This window comes from Sphaeramia orbicularis, chromosome 17 (assembly GCF_902148855.1).
Source record: "Sphaeramia orbicularis chromosome 17, fSphaOr1.1, whole genome shotgun sequence".
In the NCBI taxonomy this organism is placed as follows: Eukaryota; Metazoa; Chordata; class Actinopteri; order Kurtiformes; family Apogonidae; genus Sphaeramia; species Sphaeramia orbicularis.
Window position 1 is genome coordinate 26,621,229 of NC_043973.1, and position 22,490 is coordinate 26,643,718.

Here is a 22,490-nt window from a genome sequence, read left to right on the forward strand (position 1 = left end):
AATCCTTTGTTTTGTCATTTGTTTGTCTTTGGCGTGGATGGGCATTTTGCCATGAGTGCAGTTTTTTCTCCTGTTCAAAGATGTTTGTGGTGCAGCTACAGCTCTATTACCTTTGTAATACAGCGTCTTAGGCAAGTGAATAAAAACTGATTCTAAAAATATTGAGCAGAAGAATCAAGAATTACTGTTATTGCCGTTTTAGAGTTGTTTGCTCAAAGGTAAAGTGAAAATGAATATTGATGTCTGCACTTACTGAGGTTGTACGTGGGCACTTATTTGCTCTTTATTGTAAAATAATGCTACAATGATACTGAAAACACAAAGCACAACTTTTAAGTCTTTATTTTGGCATTTATAAATAAAAATAAACATTTTAAAGAAGGTTATCAAAATAAGTATAAAACTTTAAATGTAGTGATGGCTTGTTCAACAGAGTGAGAGCTCTACAGATGTCAAAGGCCGACCATTGGCTTCTCACACATTGCCATTCTGCCTGTTAAATGAAATAAAACAAAAACAAACAGTGCAGTGATTAACGTAGATGACAACTCAAATTTCCAAGGAGGTCAACATGTTCACAACTCACTAATTTATTTTCCTTGTCTTGGAAATTTGGTTTGCTTTGTTTTTTATTAATATACCACAAAAATCAAAAAGACACTCGTGAAGTTTAAAACTTTTTTTTTTTACAGAAAGCAGCCGAAGTGTGAAATAACCTTTAGAAACAACCACCTTTCTCCACTTCTACATTTGTAAGAATGAAGTAAAAATGAGTCCATTCTTCTTGGTTTAAAAATTCCTCCTGAAAGTTCCTCCACAATGTAAAATCAGATACTTCTCAGTTACCGTTACCATGCCAACAAATGTCCAAAACTGAAGTCACTTCATCACTTCCATGTCAAGTATAGATATCCCTCTTTTACAGTATCTGCTGTGGATTTGACAGTCTTTCTGCATCTTCCACCATTGATGACAAACCTGAGAATACTTCAGGGTTTTTTTTTTTTTTTTTGCTTTTACCCCTTTGACATCTACTTCCAGAAGAGAATGTTCCAGAAAAGAAGCCAGCAAGGATAGACCATCAAGGCTATAAGTGGGTAGACCAGAGAGCCATAGAGGGAGTGGTCTAAGATGCCCTGTGAGATGACTGAGAGGAAGAGCATCCAACCGTCTTCGAAGCTGACGGGGATTTCCTGCAGGTCTTGGAAGAAGAAGACAAGAAAGAGGAGTGTGCAGGCCGGACTGAGAATGACCATGATGAAGGCTGACAGAACCCTGAGTGGAGAAGAAACAGAAACGATGTCAGTAACAGGTTGGGATGGTGGATATAGTGGAGAAAAAGATGTGCAGGTTTGATTACTTTGGTCTGTGGGGTGTGATGAATGCAGCCATGGGCACCAGGGTGAGAGCCAGGATGAAGCCCAAAGAGAAGTTAATGAGGGCGGTGCAACCCAGCAGCACAGCCATGTACAGCACAGCTATGAGCTTCAGCACCCTCCAGTCCTGCTCCACCCCCTCACCAGACAGCAGCCTGCAACAAAAAAACAGCATCACTCTGACAGTGCTCCTCATTTCAATCAGCCCTTGGACCATCAGTTCAGAGCAGTGCATCAGTTCATGTCTGAGTCACATCATCATCATTAAAACGTTGCTGAACCTAGACCTGACCAACTGAAACAACCACAGGCTTGTACTGTAGGCTCTAGGCATGATGGGTAATCACTTCATCTGCCTCTCTTCTCACCCTGATGTACCCATCCTTCTGGAACAGGGTCAATCTGGTCTTGTTAGGCCACACTTTTCCATTGAAACACTGTCCAATCTTTATGTTTTCTACAAACTGATGGTTGTTAATGAAATGAGAAGCTACTTAGTGCAGATCTACAGATGCAGATAAACTTTATTGGTCCTCAAGAGGAAATTCACTACACTGCAGTAATTCTCCAATCTTACCTATATGTTTAGTTAAATTCAGGTGGGAAGTTTTTTTTAATCAGGTTGTGTGTAAATGAAAAAACAAGACAGGAAAAAGAAAACTGGAAACTAAAATGAAACAGACTGATAAATCACCTTTGTTCTTGAGATCATCATTCTTTCGTCCAACCCTTTTCAGCTCCTACAAATTCTTTCCTCTTTGAGAAAGGTAGGGATATGGCAAAAAAATTAAGTCTCCTATTTTCTGTCAATGTTATGAACAATTTTAGTTTACCATTTTCTTCCTACATGAGGACAAAAGTGAATTAAAAAAATACTACCGTAATTTCCGGTCTATAAGCCGGTACTTTTTTCCACACGCTGTAAACCCCCGACTCAAAAATGATGCAGCTAATTTATGTTTTCCGGGCTAACGATCAACCTATCTGTTGAAGAAGGAAATAGAGCTGCTGCATGTAAGCTTGGCATCAATGAATCAATAGTGAGATGTTGGGTGTGGCTTATAGTTAGATGCAGCCAATAGTCCGGAAAGTACGGTATTTATTTAGTAAAACTATTTGCCATATACAACTGGATAAACACACTGACCTTAAGAAGTAAGAAAGGTCATCAGAGGAATCATGTTGACTTTACAAATAAGGTGTTTTTTCACGATTTTCCGAAAGTAAAACCTCTATTAAACAAATTAATTTGATATAGAGCTCAGCCCTATTTAATAACATCTGAATGACTAAAACTAGTCCCTTCTTATAAATAAAACTACTTATAACACCAAAGTGAATGAATGAATGAAACACTATAATAACTGATTTACATGTAGTGCTGTTATTAAATCAATGTTCATATTTCACCCTAGGGAAGAGCAGATCTTTGAATAGATCTAAATCAGGGTGTTGCAGGTGTCAGTATGTACCTGTGTGTGTTATGGGGCAGAGCGAGGCCAGCTGTGTAAATAGCAATAGCTGTCAGGACCACAGCCTCACTCTCAGATACTGGGAAGTGTTCCACGGCCGTCGCCTGAAATTGGATTGGGAAGAAGTACAGAGCGGCTCCGGTCAAATGGCTGATCACCAGAGGAGTCAGCACAGACAGCACTTCTGGACTCGACTGCAAGAAAAGCACATTTTTATTATAAAATCACATGGTTTCCTTTGGAATAAGTTTTATTGTAGGAGGAGAGTGTGTTACCTGCTCCAAGTCAGCAATACCATCTTCTGTTCTTACTGGTGGAGTTGCTAGTTGAACCCAAAGGTCTAAGGCCTGATTAATAGTCAAGGGCAACAACAAACCACACTGTTACAGTTTAATCACATAGATGTACTGTTTGCAATTCACTGACTTTTCCCTTTGCATTTAACTTGCTAATGGAAAGAGGATACACGAAGAAGAAGGATGACAGCGAGCAGGCCGAATGCTGGCATGTAGTATCCAATGGAGACAAAATGAGACAGGGATGGCATAAGGTAGAAAAAGTAGGACTGGTGCAGGCGCTCCAAGAGGTTATTCAGCTTACGATACATTCCTTCCAGGAGTCTATGGGACATTTATTAACACAAGAACAATGAATTAAATACAGCTTTCAGGATTTGATTAATAAAAGAGAAGTCATTTGTTCTGACCTGCCAACAGTGGTGACATCTGTCTTGTATTGTCGAAAGCTGTTAATGCCCTTAATAGTGGCAGCCTCAATGTGGTAACGTAAAAAAAGCCCGTGGTCCCCCCATGGTCGGCCGCTGGCTTGCTTCATTACCATCAGCATCATGGTCTGGACAGCATGGCTATAGCCTGATACACTGTCCCAGTCATTTCTCTGCAGCTGCACAGATAAGAGTGAAGACAGATGTAACTATCACAAAACACACACCTATTGTAGTTATTACATACATGACGTGGAAAAAAAGTATCATTACCTTTCCCTGTATAGTGCAAGTGACTCCTATTTTTTGACAGAAGGCATAGAAAAGGTTTGCTAAATCGAGGTTGGGTAGCTGACCATTGAGACCTTCCAATACCAGGTCCAAACTGGTAATGATGTCACTGCTGAGCTCTAGGGACAGGGCTGCTTGGATTGAACCTCCACGGCCTTGCAGAGGTGACCAGTCAATGCCTAAATGAAGAAGTAGAATGCATTAACGGGGTAAAGGATTGATGCAGAAATGTGTGTAATAACTGAATGAGCGCAGGTAATTAATTACCTGTGGTGTTGGTGTGGTGGTAACCTTCCAGCCAGGCCTGCATACCAATCAGATCATGCTCATTCACAAGGAAGATGATATCCTTGGCCCAGTAAATCTGATCTGTTAAGTAACACAGTAGTCATTCAATTAAAAAGTATAATAAAACTCCTCACAATGAATGAACTTGAACACATCTGGAGCATTGTAGCTGAGGTGAACCTGCATTTTTTACTTTAAAAAAGCAGCCACTTCATGAAGAGCTAAGGGGTCTTTAGAGTGTTATTTTCAGTTCCTGCATGTAAACACAGCACAGACTTGAAGGTGACACTTACTCCTGAAGTACTGGGCCAAGCCAAGCAGCAATCCCACTGCCTGGTTGTTGTCGTCACCCGGGCTGCAGGGAGCAGTCAGCACCAAGGCTTCAGTCCTGGGTGCTCTTGGGGCCCTAAGGATCCCATATACATTTGTACCTTTCACCATCTGCCAATGAGATGGCACAGAGTAAGAAGAAATGGGGAGAATATAAACCAAACAATATGAACAAGTTGTGCACATAGTGTTCTTAGCAAGAAAAATAAAATTGAACAATAGAACAAAAACTAAAACCATGATGTGCAGTTACAAATGTTTATTTTACTCACATATCTCTCTTTGTTTTCATCAGGGAAGGGCAGGGTGCGAGAGAATTTCTGAGTGAAAACCTCCAACCCTCGAGACTGCATAGTTTTCACCAGCCAATCTACTGGCATCCCACTGCAGATAGACATAAACAGCATACGTGCAGATATTACTATCCTGAGTAGAGTGGCTAAAGTCAAACACAGTAGCAAACCAAGGCTGAAAGTCCTGACTATTTTGTTCATACATACAGGGTTGTGTACGGTATTTCAATATTTTATGGCACAGACTGAGTATTCAAAAATATCTGATAAACATTTCCAAATCTAATGAGCAAATTTCAACAGTCACAGCACATAAACACATCTTTTTTTTCCCCAATAGACAACTTCAAGTCATAGTAAATAGATTTATGTTTTACGTTGGAAAAAATACTTTAAATTGAAAAATGAGTTTTGAAACATAAAAGAACAGTTGAAAAACACCACTTACAATCACATTGTAGTAAATGGATTTATGTTATGATGAGGTTTATGAGAAATGTCTAATGCAGTACAGTGGAGACAATTTGCTTCTTAATGTCTAATTTAGATGAAAGAAAACATGTGGAGGAAAACTGGTCTTTAGGAATTGACAAACTCAGTGCATCCATTTTAAACCTGCTGTAAAAATATAAAAAGATAATAATAAATGAAACTATGACAATCTGAGGTTGTTCATAATCATAACACAATATTTGCACAAATTAGTGCACTTCCTCTTTGTTGTTTTGATCAAATGTACGTCTAAAATCTGTTTGTAGTTTTGTGTTGCTTACCCAGCTCTCTTTTTATGAGCTGCAAACTCCCTGCCCGTGGCCAGTGCCCTCTCTCCTGCTGGAAAACGCTCCTCTACCATTGTGGAACCCATGGCGTTCTCTGACATGTAAGTCCGCAGAGTGAAGGGCTCAAAGGCCAGACCCATGAACCAGGCAACACCCGCAATGTAGCAGACCGCACTGATGTAGAGGGCAGGATGATGAGGAGGACAGAAAGAAGGGAACAGTGTTAACGTGAGACCTCATCTTAGTTCTTCACTAATCGCATCTCCAATACTCACCATATTGGGGCATTTAGGCGAGTGAGCAGGTTGATGAGAGCCCGTCTTCTGTTTGGGTCGGACAGAAGTCCCATGTTGTCCTGTAAGAGCAAAATATGACACCTTTCATACACCGGACTGGAGCGATATGCACAGTTGGAACGAAAGCTACAACTACATTACATGCTTATAAACAACCTATTGATACGGAAACTAACACCAATATGAAAAATACTAATTTTATCTAATCCTTACGGTCTTTAATAAGCGTGACATCTCAAGACATCCATACACCACGGAATGGTAAATTTCCACCAATCATTACTGCATCTATTCCCAGCTGGGGTTAGCCTGCTGCTAGCTAACCGGCGTCGATGAATGGTGAAGTCTTTTAAATCGATTTGCTCTATGACGCTGAGCTGGCTATTGATTCATTGTACATTATTTTACAGCATATAAGAATACAGACCTGTTTCGAGTGCTCAGTGGGTCACAGCCACCCTCGAAAGGTGGTGGATTTATGTCTCAGTGGAGCACCTGCTAAAGGTTTTTAATTTCCTTGTTTCTGCCGGAGCAATTACACAACGGACACACTTCCGGTCAGTACTGCAGGGCAAATAAATAATAAAACGGCAATCTATTGATGTGATTGTAAATTAAATTGAATTAATTTCAATAAATATTTATCAGTAAGATTTGACTTGTGTATTTACACTGTATATATTTACAACTAAATCATGCATTGCACATATCAGTACTAAAAAAGTTACATGTAAGTTTATTCGCCTTGTAGCTTTGACACTTTCTAGGATGAATTATGTATTTTAAGATTTATCAACTGTCCCGGAATATTACCAGAATGATACCTTTAAATAATATATTATATTTATTATTATTTGATTTATTATTATATTTATATTAATAGTCCAACCATTTGTTTCAGTTTAAGGGTAAAGGTAATTTATTTAACCTTTATTTAACCAGGAAGTCCCTTGAGATAAAATCTCTTTCGAGGGAGATCTGACCATGGGGCACATCAGTACAAACAGAATATAAAACTGACATACAATTAAGACAACATAAAATAGCTAAAAACCAGGTAAGAGTATAAGGCTTGTGTCTTAACCTTGGTGAGAAAGTGAATGCAGCAACTCATAAGTAAGCAAGCACACGCATTTACTGGGTTCACATATTTATTGTTAGTTTCATATGTATACATTTAAAAAAGTATATTGAAATTGCTCTGAGTGCATATAAAACTAGAATTACACAGAGTGTATACCAAGGCTCTACAGTGTCATATAAACAAATTACACACAAATGAAGACTCTCTTCATCAGGATTTACTCCAAAACAACTGGGTTCCTCCTTGACCCCATTCTCCAACAAAGGTTGACTACTATAATCCTGCCAACACAAAAATCTTACCATAACATTGTTGGTGGTGGCAACGCTTTATTCCAGATTTCCTAGGAAATATCGGTCTTCATTCAAAGTCCAGTGACACTTTCCAGGCTGCACCTGGAAGCATAGTCTAGATGTTTCTGCGTCCATCCTACATCACTCTCTAGTGAGCACTGAGACCTCCTGGAGATGCTGTCGCACTACCTCATCCAGCACTTTGCTCACACCTTTACAAGCAGTCATTGCAGCATCAATCAAAGTCTCTAGATGATCCTGATGTAGCCTGGCATCCATTTGCAGCAAAGCAATCTGCCCACCACGGGGCAGCAGCGCTAAGGCCAGTGAGCTCACGCCTCCACTTTCTTCAGCGTAGCAAAGGTCAGCAAGCGGCGTCTCGTCCACAAACCCAACCGTGCAGGCACACACGTAATCCCGCATTGGAATACCCGCATCAATCACTGCCAGCGTGGCAGCATTTACACAAACACTGTAATTTCCTCCGTCTGACTGGAGAATCTGTTTGGAAAAATAAAGTTTTACATGTTTTAGTAATAATTGAATTTGCTTTTCACTTATGAAATCCTGCTGTGCAACAGTTTGTAATTAACCTTGACATAGATGTCTATTTGGGAACGTGGGTAGAGCTGGGTCATTACTGCAGCTTCAAATGTCTGTTTCAGGTGGAGGCTCATCTCTGTGGACTTGCGGTCTCCGTGTGGTCTCCTTTTCCTCTCTGCTGTGCTGAATGTGGCCATGCTGTACTGGCAGTTGATGACAGCTCGATCATGAAGAGTCCGACTGCGGGAACCTCTCATCTAGGAGAAAAACAGGTAGTTGGACCAAACTACACCAGCAGTTTAACATATCTAAATACAAAGAGATTTGTGAGTTCTGAGAAAATACACACATTGGTTTATCAGCATTAATAAATAAAGAGGCAGCGAAACCCAGAGAAACAATGTTGGAGATGTGGTCTTTAGTGAATGTTGATTCTTAGTAATGCAAGAAAGTTTAACGGATACTGAACAAAAATATAAACACAACACTTTTGTTTTTGCTCCCATTTTTCATGAGCTGAACTCAAAGATCTAAGACTTTTTCTATATACACAAAAGGCCTGTTTCTATCAAATATTGTTCACAAATCTGTCTAAATCTGTGTAAGTGAGCACTTCTCCTTTGCCGAGACAATCTATCCATCTCACTTTGTGCCATTCATTCACAACCATCACCTTATGTTGCAGCATGATAACACACTACCCCATGCTGCAAGGATCTGTACACAATTCCTAGATGCTGAAAACATCCCAGTTCTTGCATGGCCAGCATACTCACTGGACATGTCACCCATTGAGCATGTTTGGGATGCTCTGGATTGGCACATACGACAGCATGTTTCAGTTCCTGTCAATATCCAGTAAGTTGGCACAGCCATTGAAGAGGGATGGACCAACATTCCACAGGCCACAATCAACAACCTGATCAACTCGATGCAAAGGAGATATGTTGCACTGCATGAGGCAAATGATCGTCACACCACATACTGACTGATTTTCTCACACCCCCTCTCCCAATACACTAAAATTGCACATTTTAGAGTGGCCTTTTATTGTGGCCAGCGGTCAGCCTAAGGCACACCAGTACAGTAATCATGCTGTCTAATCAGCATCTTGATATGCCTTACCTGTGAGGTGGATGGATTATCTCTGCAAAGGAGAAGTGCTCAGCAACACCAATTTAGGCAGATTTGAAAACAATATTTGAGAGAAATAGGCCTTTTGTGTACATAGAAAGTCTTAGATCTTTGAGTTCAGCTCAGGAAACATGGGAGCAAAAACAAAAGTGTTGCGTTTATATGGGCAGCACAGTGGTGCAGTGGTTAGCACTCGTGCCTCACAGCAAGAAGGTCCTGGGTTCGATTCCAACACCAGTCGACGGGGGGTGGGACCTTTCTGTGTGGAGTTTGCATGTTCTCCCCGTGTCTGCGTGGGTTCTCTCCAAGTACTCCAGCTTCCTCCCACCATCCAAAGACATGGACTAATAGGTTAATCAGTTAATCTAAATTGCCCATAGGTGTGAATGTGAGAGTGATTGTTTGTCTCTATACGTCAGCCCTGCGATGAACTGGCAACTTGTCCAGGGTGTACCCCGCCTTCGCCCCTATGTAGCTGGGATAGGCTCCAAGCGACCCCCGTGACCCTAGTGAGGATAAAGCGGGTTCAGAAAATGAATGAATGTGTTTATATTTTTGATCAGTGTAGTCACTACATATTTGCAACACGTTTGGCGCATATCCAACAAACATTGGCCTCAGACCAATTTTGAGAACGTTTTATTCCATGTTTTGGCCTTTGTAGAAGTGCAAACCACTGCTGTGGTGCTGATGCTCTTCATGGAGAACCAAGCAGATTGAATGACTGGACTAAAACATAGAAGGTGTACTTGCACTATTTTAACTTACATGAAAGAACTTATCTACTCGTTTGGCTTAGCAGTGATGCACAGACATGTAAAAAACCTATCATTTGGGACTCCCTAAACCACAGGTGTCAAACATGTGGCCCGGGGGCCAAAATCGGCCCGCCAAAGGGTCCAATCCGGCCCCTGGGATGAATTTGAGAAGTGCAAAAATTACACTGAAGAAATTAACAATCAAGGATGTTAAAATCATTTTAGGTCAATTCAATTTAAAGTGGGTCAGACCAGTAAAATACTATCAGAATAACCTATAAATAATGAAAAACGCAATTTTTCCTCTTTGGTTTGGTGTAAAAAAAAAAAAAAAAAAGTAAAATTGCACAAAAATGTTTACATTTAAAGACTAGCCTTTTACAAAATATGTGAATAACCTTAACAAATATGAACAACATGAAATGTCTCAAGACAAGTATGTGTAATTTTACCAGTATTCCGCCTGTTATTAAATGTTTTGTGTTTTTGTAGATCCACTGTGATCTGTAAGTTGTGATGCACATGTATAAATGATAAACCTAGGCGTAATATTGTTAAAATTTTACTTATTTTTCTTAAGAATTTTCAGGTTGTTCATATTTGTTCATGTTATGTTCAAGTACAGTTTGTAGATGTAAACATTTTCTTCATGGAATTGTACTTTTTTCACTCAAAAACAGAGAAAACTTTGGAGTTGACATTATTTATAAGTTCTTATTCTATTATTTATATTATTTTACTGGTCCAGCCCACTTTATATCATATTAGGCTGTATGTGGCCCCTGAACTAAAATGAGTTTGACACCCCTGCCCTAAACCGAATGACAGTAGATTCCGTTTTGGGCCTCGACATATACTTGTTTTTCAGTTTACAAAAGTGTACACGTTTAGAGTACAGCATTAAAACCGAAAGACACTCTCATCTGGGGTGAAATTACGTTGTAATAAAGCAGAATGACAATGAAGTTGGGGTAGAATAGAATAGAAGCTTAATTTGTCATTGCATAATAAATACAACGAAATTGCACATGCCCCCCCCCCCCCCACACACACACATAAAAACACAATAACATTCATACTACATTCTTCTCACTCGTAAATACATTCAATAAGCACAACACACACACCGAAACACATCAATATTAAAATACTACTATATAGGAACACAACACAACCCCCTCCCACCTGTGGCTCGCAGAAATGCCCTTACATTTGATCCAAACTGGGTACACGTTTGTAAACCTAGTATAAAGTGAAGGGAGCGGTTATGGTACCGTTACCAGAACGACTACTGTCATTCAGTTTAGTGAGTCCCTCATTTAAACCTACTTGCAACATATTAATACAAAAACAAGTTAACACAAGTCACTGTCGGTCGCACTACTTTAAACTTATATCAGAAACGCTACATTATTCACCTGCTAATGAAACCCGTTAACATTTTTTAGCCCTGCAGTTTGTATCTGTTAGCTTGATGCTACTTACTTCATGCGGACCGTACACAACAGCCAGGGCTTTAGTGTTGCCCTGCTCCAAATACGCAGAGCCGTCGGCCTGAGCAAACACACCCATACGGGCCTGGACCTTCCGTAGCTCGGTTGCTTTTCTTCCATCTAAACGGTATCCTTGATCAGACAGCAACTCCAACCCCGCCATGTTTCTGCAAATTTCAAATGAACCACAGTAACGCTACAACCCACGTGTCCTTTTAGCACTACATTACCCATAAACCCACTGTAATGATAGAGGCTACGGTGACACTTAAGGTCCATAAATGCTTCAGTTATATCTCCTTACGATATAAGTTAATGACAGCTTTTTAAAATATGATTGTGATACAGTGTGATATTGTGTATACTGTATGCAAAGAAAATATGTAAAATTATATTAGTCTATCAATTTCCTACATCTCCCCAACTACTTATATGTTGGAAAAGTTGCAAATAGTGTAAAACAATTTCAACAATGCAAGTGGCACATGAACACTTTTAAAAATAAAATTTATTAGCATCTCTAATGTGTATAAATAAAAACATATATGAAACAATGCTTATACGTATAATGTAATGAGCTTAACAATAACAGGGTTACATGTGATACAAAGGAGCAGTCTTTATTTTAGCCAGTGTATTGTGAGGAAAACTGTACCTTGAAATCAAGCTTTCAAATATGCATACCTATGAGTGGCAAATCTACATTCTTTGATAAGAATGAAACAAAGATTTGTTCATGGAAGGTAAAAGGGGGGGGTATGGTAAAGTTGTAGTTTTGTGTCCCCATTTCATTAAAATTTTAAAATTCATTTATTATATTATAAATTCTGCATTTATTTTTAAGATTTCACCAAAACTGCTGAGGCACAAAGCCGCAGCACTACACATTGAGCTTCTCAACTTTACATTACACTTAATGGCAATCCCATAAAAGGATTTCACTTAAGTCTTTTCCATTGACTGAAGTCACATTGTTCCACAAACTCGTAACAAAGGGTCTTCATAAGCAGACCTGAAATCTAGGGCCAATATGACTATAATGTTAGACATAGCGACAAAAAGTAGTAAGATACCAAATGACGAATTTTACATGTAACTAACAGACCCAAAAGGATCAAACAAACAACTTGATCTGCATTTTACTAATGTAACAAGGTTTGTCATTTTCTACAATGGCTTGCTGTGCCTGGATCAGAATACCAAGAAGACAGTGAATAGATGCTTCTGTGGAGGTCTGAGGACTTGGCTTTCTAAGGCAAAAGCAAAGAAAGGAAAAACCTCTCTTCTTGTGTCACCCAATGTTTTCTATTTGGTCATGGTTTAAAACACTGAACGTGTTCAAATGTTTTACAAAACTGACATGATATGCACATAGGACAATACTACCTCTGAAAGCTGGCCAAAACTTTACAATAGCCTATGTTATGTAGACCTGTAACAGACCATTTAATATACACCGCTGACATCTAGAGGGAAATCCCTACAACCCACAGAACTGTGTGTCAAACTGCCACAGACAAGTCAGTTACCATGCGTGGACTATTATTGGCCATTGTCTCAGTTTTTCCTCATAAATTGAAAAATATCACATTTTAAAAGGGGATTACAACATCCAAGACTAACTGCTTCAAAGTAAAAAAAAAAGTAAAACAAAAATGGTGAGTAGGTAGAAAAAAAAGAAAACAAAAAGAAACAAGTGGTGTGTCTGCTTTAATAGCAGGTGTACGTGACAGTGAGAGGTTATCGGCACCCAAGGATCATGGCGACCTCTTTCAGCCTTGAGGAATGAAGGGACTATGTTGTAGATCTGAAAAACAATGGTCTCTGCTCCATCCCAAGTCTTTAGAAGAGTGCAAAGATCCCCTTTTTTCCCTGATATATCCATGTTCTCACATCCTAAAACTCCGCAAACTCCTTTGCACATTTTTCTGTTAAAGAAACGCGAATTTCCTCTTCCTCGTAGTCATCGAAGTTGCTGGTGTCCCCTGGGCCTCTGCACTTTGGTATGAATGGGGCTTCCACCTAAAAGACATAAAAAAGAGCAGGACTGATTTCATTAGGCAGAATTTATATTTCACTCATCACTTCCAGTCAGTGGACAGACCACGACAGAAAAAGGGAAAGCAGTTGTGTTTCTGAGTAAGGTCAAGACGGTCTAACTTTAAAGAACATACGGGCACTGTACCTGGCATTGGCAAATACAGAAAAAAGACAGAGAAGAGCAACTGTAAACTGTAAAGTCGGCATCAAAAAATGTACTTGAGCCCATTAATTGTCTAGAACATATTATTCTGCAAGTAAAACATCCATTATTGAACAAACATTGTAAAAACAACAGCCACAATGCAGCACCACTGAATCAGTCCCTCTGTACAATGGACTAGGGCCGCAGTATTCACTAAAATTGTGAACTTGAGTGAGTCTCATTTTGTTTGTTTTCATGTATATTTTTCCCACATTCAAAACATACAAATTTTGGCTAGTATGTAAAAAAATGATAAATAAATAAATACAGTTTTGCCTGTATTACACAGTACCACTTTCTGCTGAGTGTCACTTAAACTAAAATATCATTGCTAAATCTTGTTAAATCCTCTTAAATCTGGACCTAAAGTGTTTGCTATATAATTGCATGGGCTCATATTTCACATGCAAATTGCCTTATTGTGAGAAGAAAGGGCATTTTATGATGTTTAAAGACTTTGTGAATCAGAACCCCACAGGTGTAAGGAAAAGCAGAATATTATGTTCAAACTCTTGTCCTCACACCAATATTAAGCCTTAGGTGTGTGCCGTTTCCTCAAAGTTGTCAATCCACATACCGCAACTCTTTATTTACAAAACAGCTAGTGTTTGACTGTCCAAGAAAAGACAATGATGGTAGAGATATGGTACACTGTAACACATAATGCTTATAAGTGTGTTTGTATGCTGAGTGAACTTTCCAAATATCGTCAGAGGCTTTTACTTTGTAATGATCCATTTCAAACAGTCATTATCAATCCTGTAAGTCCTGCGTAAATGATTTTTTACTAAGTATTAAACCAGATTATTTACTGTTCAGATGAATTACCATAGTAATCCACCTCCACAAAGGACATTGCTTTCTCCTTGTTGGTTGCGTTGTCTGGTTTGTTTGAACATGATTATGCAACTGATTTTCATGAAGGGCAAGGCACAGGCCAAGGGAGAACATATTGCATTTTCAAGTGAATCCATAAAAATGGGGCATTTTTCTTTTTCCAAACATTGTGAGATAGAGCATTTGATTGAATTACATGACTGTGAGGCCTTGTGGAGGTGTATCCCTTAATTTACAGTGATACTAATTACTAAAAACAGTGATAAACTGAAGCTTAATTATATGAAACACAGCAATACTGGTGACAATATACATAATAAAAAGTGACAAATATACAAAACTCTGCCTTTTATAGGTGAAAACAGCTCAACATGACACTTCCTGTTCTAAAATGTTGGTCTTTTGAACCTCAGTGAGTCAAACATTTAGTACGAATCCACATCCTTTATCAGGTGTTCAGTCCTCCTGTCTTTCAGTCAGATTCTGCTAAACCTTGTTCATTTTCTGACATTTCAATGTGTTTTATCATTCTGTGGAACTACTGGGCTCACATGGGGGCAGCGATTTTGTCGCATAAAACCGCTGCTACACTGTTCATTTGTTTGACACTTTGAATCCCAAATAACGTAAAACAGCATAGTGACACAACACCACCTTTTTTTCTCAGGCAGGCATTCCTTAGAGGTGGTAAATCCAGCACAAATACTCAAACTAGCCCCTTCAGAGCCTCATACAGTTCTGCACAGGCATTTCGCGGTTCTCCGTCATAGGTCAGCCCCTGAACTACTCCTGTCATGTGCCCCACATTTGGACATTCAGCCCCGATCTTCCTCCTCTCAGCCTCTTTCTAACTTTGCACCAATGTTCACAAACACGCAGTGGGTGGAGTTAGACTCAAAATGGGGGGAAGTTACACTTGAATACGGACTCTATTAATCATTTAAAGGCTGCTCTAGATTTTCACGTAAACAAAGAAAGCTGTTTATATCTCATCGAAATCCACTATGTGTATTCTGTAAGTGTAACATTTAATTTTCTTCCTCATAAAACATTTACAAAGCTTTTCAAGCAAAATATATAAAATTATGCATTGTTATCTTTCATGCTAGCTTGCTAACAGCGCTCTTATCCAGAGTTTACAATTCTGCTATTCTGATTACTTCTACAACAGAGAGTACTAAACATTCTGTCTAGTGGAAATAAACTGGCAACGTTGTTTTCACTGCTCAGAAAAAAAATCATCTATTAAGATGCAGATTTAGGGATGCATTTGAGGTTAGATTAACACTATAAATAGATCAATGAGTTTAAGCCTCGGCAAAATATCCATTTTGATTAATCGAAACACTCCATTATCACTGTCATCCTGCTAAATGGCATGTGGCACAGACGGCAGCCAGCAGTAGAGCTGGGAGATTTCCAAATGAGAATAGCCACTTGCACTGTACTGTTGTAAAATCACCAGTCACACAAGCAGTGAAACAATACAAGCCCTGTGCTCCATGTCATGACCATAAAACATAATTTTGGACAGTCCTTTAGATAACTTTCAAGAGACAACACTGTCTAGTATAGAAAGACTTTTACAGCATCATTTTTGGAAATTTTACAACTACCTAAAAATCAGTCTCAACAAATCAATATCTAATTAACCTGGTTTTAACAGGGGCAATACTATTTTTTTTCACTACCAAACATGAATGTTGCCTTGCCTTTCTCTCATAGATGGCGATCCAGTCTGTTGTGGCAAACCATTTATGGCCCTTGATGTCGCTGACTCCGTTCTTCAGGTTGCCGTAACGTTTGGTCAGATCCACCTGCAGCAGGTTTCTCAACAGATCTTTCAAATCGGAGCTGAAGTGGGATGGGAATCGTACCTGGAGGCAACATTTTAATACATTTTTACTTCACAGTAAGATTTACCGTAATAGAAATAATTTATGTACCTATAGTACAAAAGCTTATTTCAATCAGGTAATAATAATCTTAATAAAAAGCTGCTCACCTTTCCAGACACAATTTTCTCATAGATCTGAATAGGCTGATCTGCAAAAAATGGAGGGTAGCCAGCTGCCATTTCATAGATAAGGACCCCCAGGGCCCACCAGTCCACAGCTTTGTTATAGCCCTGAAAGAGTCAAGTCAGATACACAAATAACTAAAAGACAAACTAAAATGCATACATAAAAAACATTAACTACATCCCGTTTTCGTCAATTTATAATTAAAGGTACCTCACACTTAAACTGTTCAAACACCATTTATAGTTAGAATATCCCTCATCATATCACGTATGGCATATTAGTTGAAAACAGACTAATATTTCTCATATTTATCATTACATGTGTGATGCTCAAGTCTACATTTCTGTTGTAGATAAGTGACTGCTCTTCTGCAACTTTCACTGACTTATCATCTATAACATCCTTCTCTACAATTACATGCCTCGCCAGTGTCAAATACTGCCAGCGCTGTCACATAATCCATGCACTGAAATGAAGTTATTTCATGATTTACCTTTTTGATGCACACTTTTCCACAACAAAAGGCACTTCCTTTGGCTACTGATTTTCTATGTATACCAACTGTAGTTTTTTTTATGCTAACATAAATATTGCTGTGAATTAGTGTGAATTATATTTTAAAAAAGCACAGAAATATAAGCACAACTTGCATTTACACTACATTGTTGAGGATACTAATTTGAATGTGCATTAGTCTCAGACTTTCTTGATGGTCCATAAGAAAAAATGGTAAGTCTAAAAAGGAACTTGACTTGCAAACAAAAATACACAATTGTTATAACAGTTTTAGGTTTGAGTACACAGAACTTAAAGTAAGCGTTAAGGCATGAGTAGTGGAATAGTAACTAACAATCTACAATTTACATTTCAATAAAATATCCATACTTTGCTGAGAATGATTTCTGGTGCTAGGTACTCCGGTGTCCCACACAACGTCCAGGTCCTGCCTTTTACCCGCTTGGCAAATCCAAAGTCTGTCACCTAAGAATCAGGAGCATACACAAGATTTATTACCAAAGCAAAGTGTGAAAATATAAACAAAGGCTCCTTTGTACTGTGGCTCACCTGAATGTAGCCGTGGTGGTCGATGAGAAGATTCTCAGGTTTCAGATCTCTGTATATGAGATCTAGTGAATGGAGGTACTCGAATGTCAGCACTATCTGGGCAGCATAAAACCGTGCATGTGGTTCACTGGAGAGGGGCAGAAAAGCATGTTTAGAGTAGTCAAGAACAGGAGATTAAATTAAGTGTGCATCTATTATTAAAAAGTAGCTGAGAAAAAAAAACACTCACCTGAACCTTCCAATTCGTCTTAGGTGTGAGAACATCTCTCCCCCTGGAACGTACTCCATCACCATGTACAAATTGGAGTTGTCCTAAATAAAGAGAAGAGTAAAAAGTCACTTATATCTTGGTGACAACTTAACAGAGGAATTTCAATTATTACAGGAAAAAAAAGCACACTGTACCTTAAACGCATACTCAAGTTTGACAAGAAAGGGGAAGCTCACAGCCTGTAATATCCTCTTCTCATTTAATGTGTGTTCTATTTGCTTGAGTTTCACCACCTAACAGATTCAGAGAGATAACATGACCTTGTCAGGCAAACCTAACTAGCAACAGAGATAACTGTAGTTTTTAGACTGTTTTTTTAAACTTGTGTCCTCCAGTAATCCCATAATGCTTCTAGAATAAATTGTGGCTATTTTTTTAAAAGATATTTGTTACATGTACTAAGCATTAAACTTATTATGATTTATGTGAAAATGTTTGAAGCTGTTAAATAATAAACTCATATCCACTGACCTTCTGCTTGTCCAAGATTTTCATGGCAAAGTATTGCTCTGTTCCTTTATGTTTCACCAGCATGACTCTTCCGAATGAGCCAGTACCCAGGGTCTTTAATCTCTCAAAATCATCTAGGCACGTTGTGCTCTGTGGGAATAACAGAGCTATATGTGAGTCTGCTCAGTGGACAAAAGAACTGCACATTTTGAAGTTCATCTTTTTTTATTCTGACCTGTGGTGGGCATTCCCATTTACGTAAGAAGTCTTCTTTGGCTTTGGCTAGAAACTCTTTGACTAAAAAAAAAAAAGAGCGCAGACAGATGCAGTAAGCATACACATTTTCAGACTGGATTACTGGTATGAAAAAGACATTTGGGTTTTGAACAGTACTGGCATAATGCTAAAGTTTCAGAGGGCAAAAGGAAGAACTTTGGAAAATGAAAATAAACTGGAGAAGGAGAAGTATACGGGAGAAGTCAACTCTCATCTGGATATAAATTAGAAATATCACATCCTTTGATCTAATGAGTTCACATGACAAAACAAACACAAAACAACAACATCCAAGACAGGCGGACAAGTGATGCATGCCAAGAGACTCAGAATATGTTTATTTTGTGTTAATAGTCAAATTTTAATAGGGGGGAGAACACAACACTGAGAATTACAGGGAGAGTCTCTCTGAGCATCTTGTGCATCACTTTTCACAATTTGAGGGAAAGCTATTACACAGCAAAAAAAAAACAGAAAACAAAGACAAACCAATGTATGGGAAACACAGCAGACATCAGATATCCAGATTGAGAGAATGTGGATAACAAAAACACGGACTTATTATCAAAGCATACAATAAAAAGCAAGCACATCTAGCAAGTTTTCACACTGAGACCAATGCCGTTCAGTCATTCTGGTCATCTTTTGGAGGAATGAGCATACCAAAAGTCTCTATTGATCACCAAGGTTTTGCAGGAACAATCACCCACATGGATGGGATGATACAGAAGAGAAGACAGAGAGAAATATAGAGTTCATGTACATAACAACAAGTAAAACACATCAACAAACATGAAGCATATGTTGTGAATAAAGCAACACGACGTAAAGAATGAAAACACAGTTGATACTGTCCTGAGGAATTTAAACAGAGACTGACTGTCTTGAAAACAGGTGTACCAAAACGCCATGGCGCAGGAATTCAGTCGTGCACATTAGTCCCGATGAAAAGATAACACTCCATACGACAGGAACACATTCTGAAGTTACTTTTGACTTCAAAATAGCATACAAATTCTTAAAACCATGTACTTTCTACTTGTTCTCAATTTTTTGATTCAGTGCGAAGTTCCTGCAAATATAATTACTGTCAAGTATTTTTTTTTTATATAGCTTGTGTCTCCTAGTAACACTGCAAGATCAAGCTGTGATGTCATTTTTGACAAGTATTTGTTAAATGTATAAAGCCATATCAAACTTTTACATACACCACATAAAGTTCTTATGTGAAAATCTTCCATGAAATCTGACAGGCTACATGTCATTGAAAAATAAACTTATATGCACTGAGCTTCTGCTTCTTTTGCACACATATTACTCATAACTAATGATTTTTTATATATTTTGCATGTTTATATTCAATGTGACAAAGCTGTAAGGGAAGAGTTTTGAATTAAAAAAAACCTGAATGATGACAAAGTATCCCCCATCCCATCACACGCTGTTGTTTATACAGGCGTGTTTCCAACATTTTGGACTGAGACAGCCAAATGAAATGGTCCACAGCCAGAGAAGTTAGCCAAAACCTTCCTGAGTGAAGCCAGAACCAAGTCATCCATAACATAGCTGACTTATGTCAGTCTGCCCTGTTAAACTACAATGCGCAACAATACATCTGCATAGTGAAATAAAATAGATGTCATGTTGGCCTGTGTTTAATCTCCATGTACAAGTGTGATGGTGTTGTGCCATTTTAAGACAGGTGTACAGAAAACAACGGAGCTCATCTATATACAGTACTGTAGGTAACCAGGTCGTCCTGCCAGGGCAGCTATGCTCCAGACAAATCTGCAGCTCAGGGCAGAGTGTCAGCTTAAATGGTTTTAACAGTTAGCCACGGCCCAGGATCCAGGGATCATAGTTACACTCAAAAGAAATGCGTGGCAGTATGAGAACTATTACTGATCTGATCATCTCTGTCTCCCTGAGTGTGTCTGGTTGCCACTGCTCGCTGTGCCTGGCTGCCTGTTCTCTCTCAACAGGTCAATAAATCCCACAGAGGAATGTATTCACTGCATCATAAAATGACACTACTTTAAACAAAGTTCAACACATAATATTTTAAAGATCTGCAAATGCATGAAAAGTGTTGATTATTCCAGTACATCTGTGGTCATCCTATCTGAAATAAACCTAAAATTAAATGCACATATCTAAAGAAATTACATCTTATGCCCATTAAAAAACAACCAGGTACAGGGAAACATTTATGATTTATCACACAGGATGTTCAACAGTGACCAAGCGCACACATCAGAGTATATGAGCACAAAGTAACACTGGCCTAGTCCGAGATACGTACGTCAAACCTTTCAAAGCTTGTAATACCCCTTATCCTCTGACGAAGGTCTGATGACAAGCTGCTCCAGTCAATGACAAGCTGAGTGTGAGAAGTGAGCTGTGGCCGACCCCTTACCACAGCAAGATTTTAAAAAGACCCTAAATAAGCAAAAGTGACACAATTCAAGAGTGTTTATATGTATGTGTGAGAATGCTGGGAAGACCATAGTAGGTCCTGGTTTTATGAATGGAAAAAGGCCATTTGTCATTTCTTCACCATACTTGGTCATGATGCTGTACTGAAAGCAAAGCTCTGTTTATGTAGCCAAGAATAAAAATGTGGCAGTGAAGCTTCAGGGCAGAACCACTATCACACTGAATCCTAGTAAAATTTATTAGCCATTTACATCAATTAGTCATGGGTTTGTGGTTCACTGCTGCAGATTTAACATCACCAGTGCAAAGTTTGCTTGATACGGCTAGCTACAAATGCTGCAGCCTGTGCTTTAACATAAGATCTGCATCCTCATTGTTATTGTTACATCTAAATGAAGGATGGCACCGCAAAGACGATGATGAACGGAAGCTAGCCGTGTGTTGTTGTTTTTTTAATCGTTATCTAAGCGATGACACGCAATGGGTAAGTGTGTATGTACAGGCCTGAGCAGCTACCACCATCAAGAGGCAATGAAATGACAGGGGCCTTCAGAGGGCTAATCCCCCTCCTCATAGCTAAAGTTAGCAGGCTAGGTGGTCATCTGGCTTGATCCTTCTTGTGCTCCACTTAGCACGTAAACAGCATTTTACAGCGTGTAATAATCTGTATGTGTACTGTATCGCTATGCATTGTTGTCCTAGCTCTACAATAGGTTTTTCATGAGCTGTTGAAGTTGTCAGCCAGTGCACCCCTTCCCCACCCCCTTGGAACCAACATAAGCATAACATCAACTAGTCTTCTTGCTGCTAGGTAACATGTACAGGCCTTGAGTGTGTTTTATTTGCAAAATCGCGTCTCTGCATATTGACATATCCGTTAGTAAGGGCGAATGTTTGCGTCCGGTGGGATGAATATGCGGGGGATGACGGTCGGCCCTTCCCTGCTTTGCTGGAGCTGCTAGTTAGGGACAGTTTACGGTTTAAGCTAGCTACTTTGTGGACGCTTACCAAAGTGTCAAACGCCTAAAAACATCCTAAAACAACGTCAAAGCCAAACAACATCCCAGACTTACCGCTCTCTAGCTCGTTGCCCTTCTTGGCGGTAGCGGCGTTCCCCATGGTGTAGAAGACACGGCGATCGCTCCGACGGTGAAGAGATGGCGGTGGCTAGCTAACCTTACTACCGTTGATACTCCCGAGCCCCTTCGTCCTCAAAACAAACGAAGCCAAATCGAGAGGAATGTTCAGTCGGTTCAAACGTGGAGAAATAACGCCCAGTGTCCTTTCCTAGCAGCCACCCTCACTCTCCCTCTGGCTCTCCCTCTTCCCCCGGTTAGGATCTCCGCTCTTGCTAGTTCAGTCCTGCCTGTTTGGTTGACATGAAGCTAGCGGTCACTTCTGTTCTGACGGATCTGTGCTCCCTCTCCCCCCACCCCCTCCAACCCTCACTCACACACTCACGCGCTCATTCAGTTGCATTCACGGCGGGGTTGGACACGGAGATGCCGGGATCCAGATAACCAAACCTGACCTGCTTCCGCGTTTTGGACCATCACCGATTGCATTCACAGATTAGGATGGCATTTGATCAGCACCTTCCCCTCTTCAGTGCGAGATAAATGTAACCCAGGGTGGCAGAAATGTGTCCTGTTTTAGGGTAAATGGAAAGTGGATACTAATTAATCAGGGTGATGCCTTTGGGGACACCTAACTTTGAATGAATGAATGAATG

General features: G+C 39.4%; 3 protein-coding genes across 5 annotated transcripts; all 3 read right to left on the reverse strand.

Annotated features, from left to right (window-relative positions):
* Positions 1 to 326: 326 nt before the first annotated feature.
* gpaa1 (glycosylphosphatidylinositol anchor attachment 1) lies at positions 327 to 6,383 on the reverse strand. The gene is made up of 13 exons (XM_030161294.1): positions 6,277 to 6,383; positions 5,829 to 5,908; positions 5,548 to 5,727; positions 4,754 to 4,865; positions 4,445 to 4,592; positions 4,131 to 4,232; positions 3,846 to 4,042; positions 3,555 to 3,751; positions 3,315 to 3,468; positions 3,124 to 3,195; positions 2,849 to 3,042; positions 1,361 to 1,531; positions 327 to 1,275 (listed from the first exon to the last, which is right to left on the reverse strand). The coding sequence occupies exons 2-13, from the start codon at positions 5,900 to 5,902 to the stop codon at positions 1,032 to 1,034; spliced, it is 1,845 nt and encodes a 614-aa protein (XP_030017154.1). The 5' UTR covers positions 5,903 to 5,908; positions 6,277 to 6,383; the 3' UTR covers positions 327 to 1,031.
* A 603-nt stretch (positions 6,384 to 6,986) lies between these two features.
* On the reverse strand, positions 6,987 to 11,356 carry exosc4 (exosome component 4). Its single transcript, XM_030159368.1, has 3 exons — positions 11,147 to 11,356; positions 7,820 to 8,026; positions 6,987 to 7,727 (listed from the first exon to the last, which is right to left on the reverse strand). The coding sequence occupies exons 1-3, from the start codon at positions 11,315 to 11,317 to the stop codon at positions 7,368 to 7,370; spliced, it is 738 nt and encodes a 245-aa protein (XP_030015228.1). The 5' UTR covers positions 11,318 to 11,356; the 3' UTR covers positions 6,987 to 7,367.
* A 1,553-nt stretch (positions 11,357 to 12,909) lies between these two features.
* On the reverse strand, positions 12,910 to 22,177 carry prkacbb (protein kinase, cAMP-dependent, catalytic, beta b). 3 transcript variants are annotated; one of them, XM_030160110.1, is made up of 11 exons: positions 21,832 to 22,177; positions 18,986 to 18,994; positions 18,282 to 18,343; positions 18,068 to 18,196; positions 17,731 to 17,829; positions 17,555 to 17,637; positions 17,326 to 17,452; positions 17,146 to 17,241; positions 16,242 to 16,364; positions 15,949 to 16,113; positions 12,910 to 13,176 (listed from the first exon to the last, which is right to left on the reverse strand). In XM_030160110.1, exons 1-11 carry the CDS (start codon positions 21,875 to 21,877, stop codon positions 13,051 to 13,053), a joined length of 1,065 nt encoding a protein of 354 aa, XP_030015970.1. In that variant the 5' UTR covers positions 21,878 to 22,177; the 3' UTR covers positions 12,910 to 13,050. The 3 variants fall into 3 exon arrangements, with proteins under 3 accessions (XP_030015970.1, XP_030015973.1, XP_030015971.1); XM_030160113.1 differs by lacking the exon at positions 18,986 to 18,994 and having other exon boundaries at positions 18,282 to 18,337; XM_030160111.1 differs by lacking the exon at positions 18,986 to 18,994 and having other exon boundaries at positions 21,832 to 22,176.
* Between the last annotated feature and the right edge of the window lie 313 nt (positions 22,178 to 22,490).

Excerpts from the sequence above, each read along its gene's own strand:
- gpaa1 (XM_030161294.1), bottom strand. The coding sequence starts at position 5,902 with ATGGGACTTCTGTCCGACCCAAACAGAAGACGGGCTCTCATCAACCTG. Across the intron at positions 3,196-3,314 it reads CTGTCATCCTTCTTCTTCGT|GCCTTAGACCTTTGGGTTCA; the intron begins GTATCCTCTTTC and ends ACTATTAATCAG. Across the intron at positions 1,532-2,848 it reads CTGCCCCATAACACACACAG|GCTGCTGTCTGGTGAGGGGG; the intron begins GTACATACTGAC and ends TTTTTGTTGCAG.
- exosc4 (XM_030159368.1), bottom strand. The coding sequence starts at position 11,317 with ATGGCGGGGTTGGAGTTGCTGTCTGATCAAGGATACCGTTTAGATGGA. Across the intron at positions 8,027-11,146 it reads TTGTGTACGGTCCGCATGAA|ATGAGAGGTTCCCGCAGTCG; the intron begins GTAAGTAGCATC and ends TTTTTCTCCTAG. Across the intron at positions 7,728-7,819 it reads AAATAGACATCTATGTCAAG|ATTCTCCAGTCAGACGGAGG; the intron begins GTTAATTACAAA and ends TTTTCCAAACAG.
- prkacbb (XM_030160110.1), bottom strand. The coding sequence starts at position 21,877 with ATGGGGAACGCCGCTACCGCCAAGAAGGGCAACGAGCTAGAGAGCG. Across the intron at positions 16,365-17,145 it reads CAGAAATCATTCTCAGCAAA|GGCTATAACAAAGCTGTGGA; the intron begins GTATGGATATTT and ends TGACTCTTTCAG. Across the intron at positions 16,114-16,241 it reads AGAAAATTGTGTCTGGAAAG|GTACGATTCCCATCCCACTT; the intron begins GTGAGCAGCTTT and ends TGTTGCCTCCAG.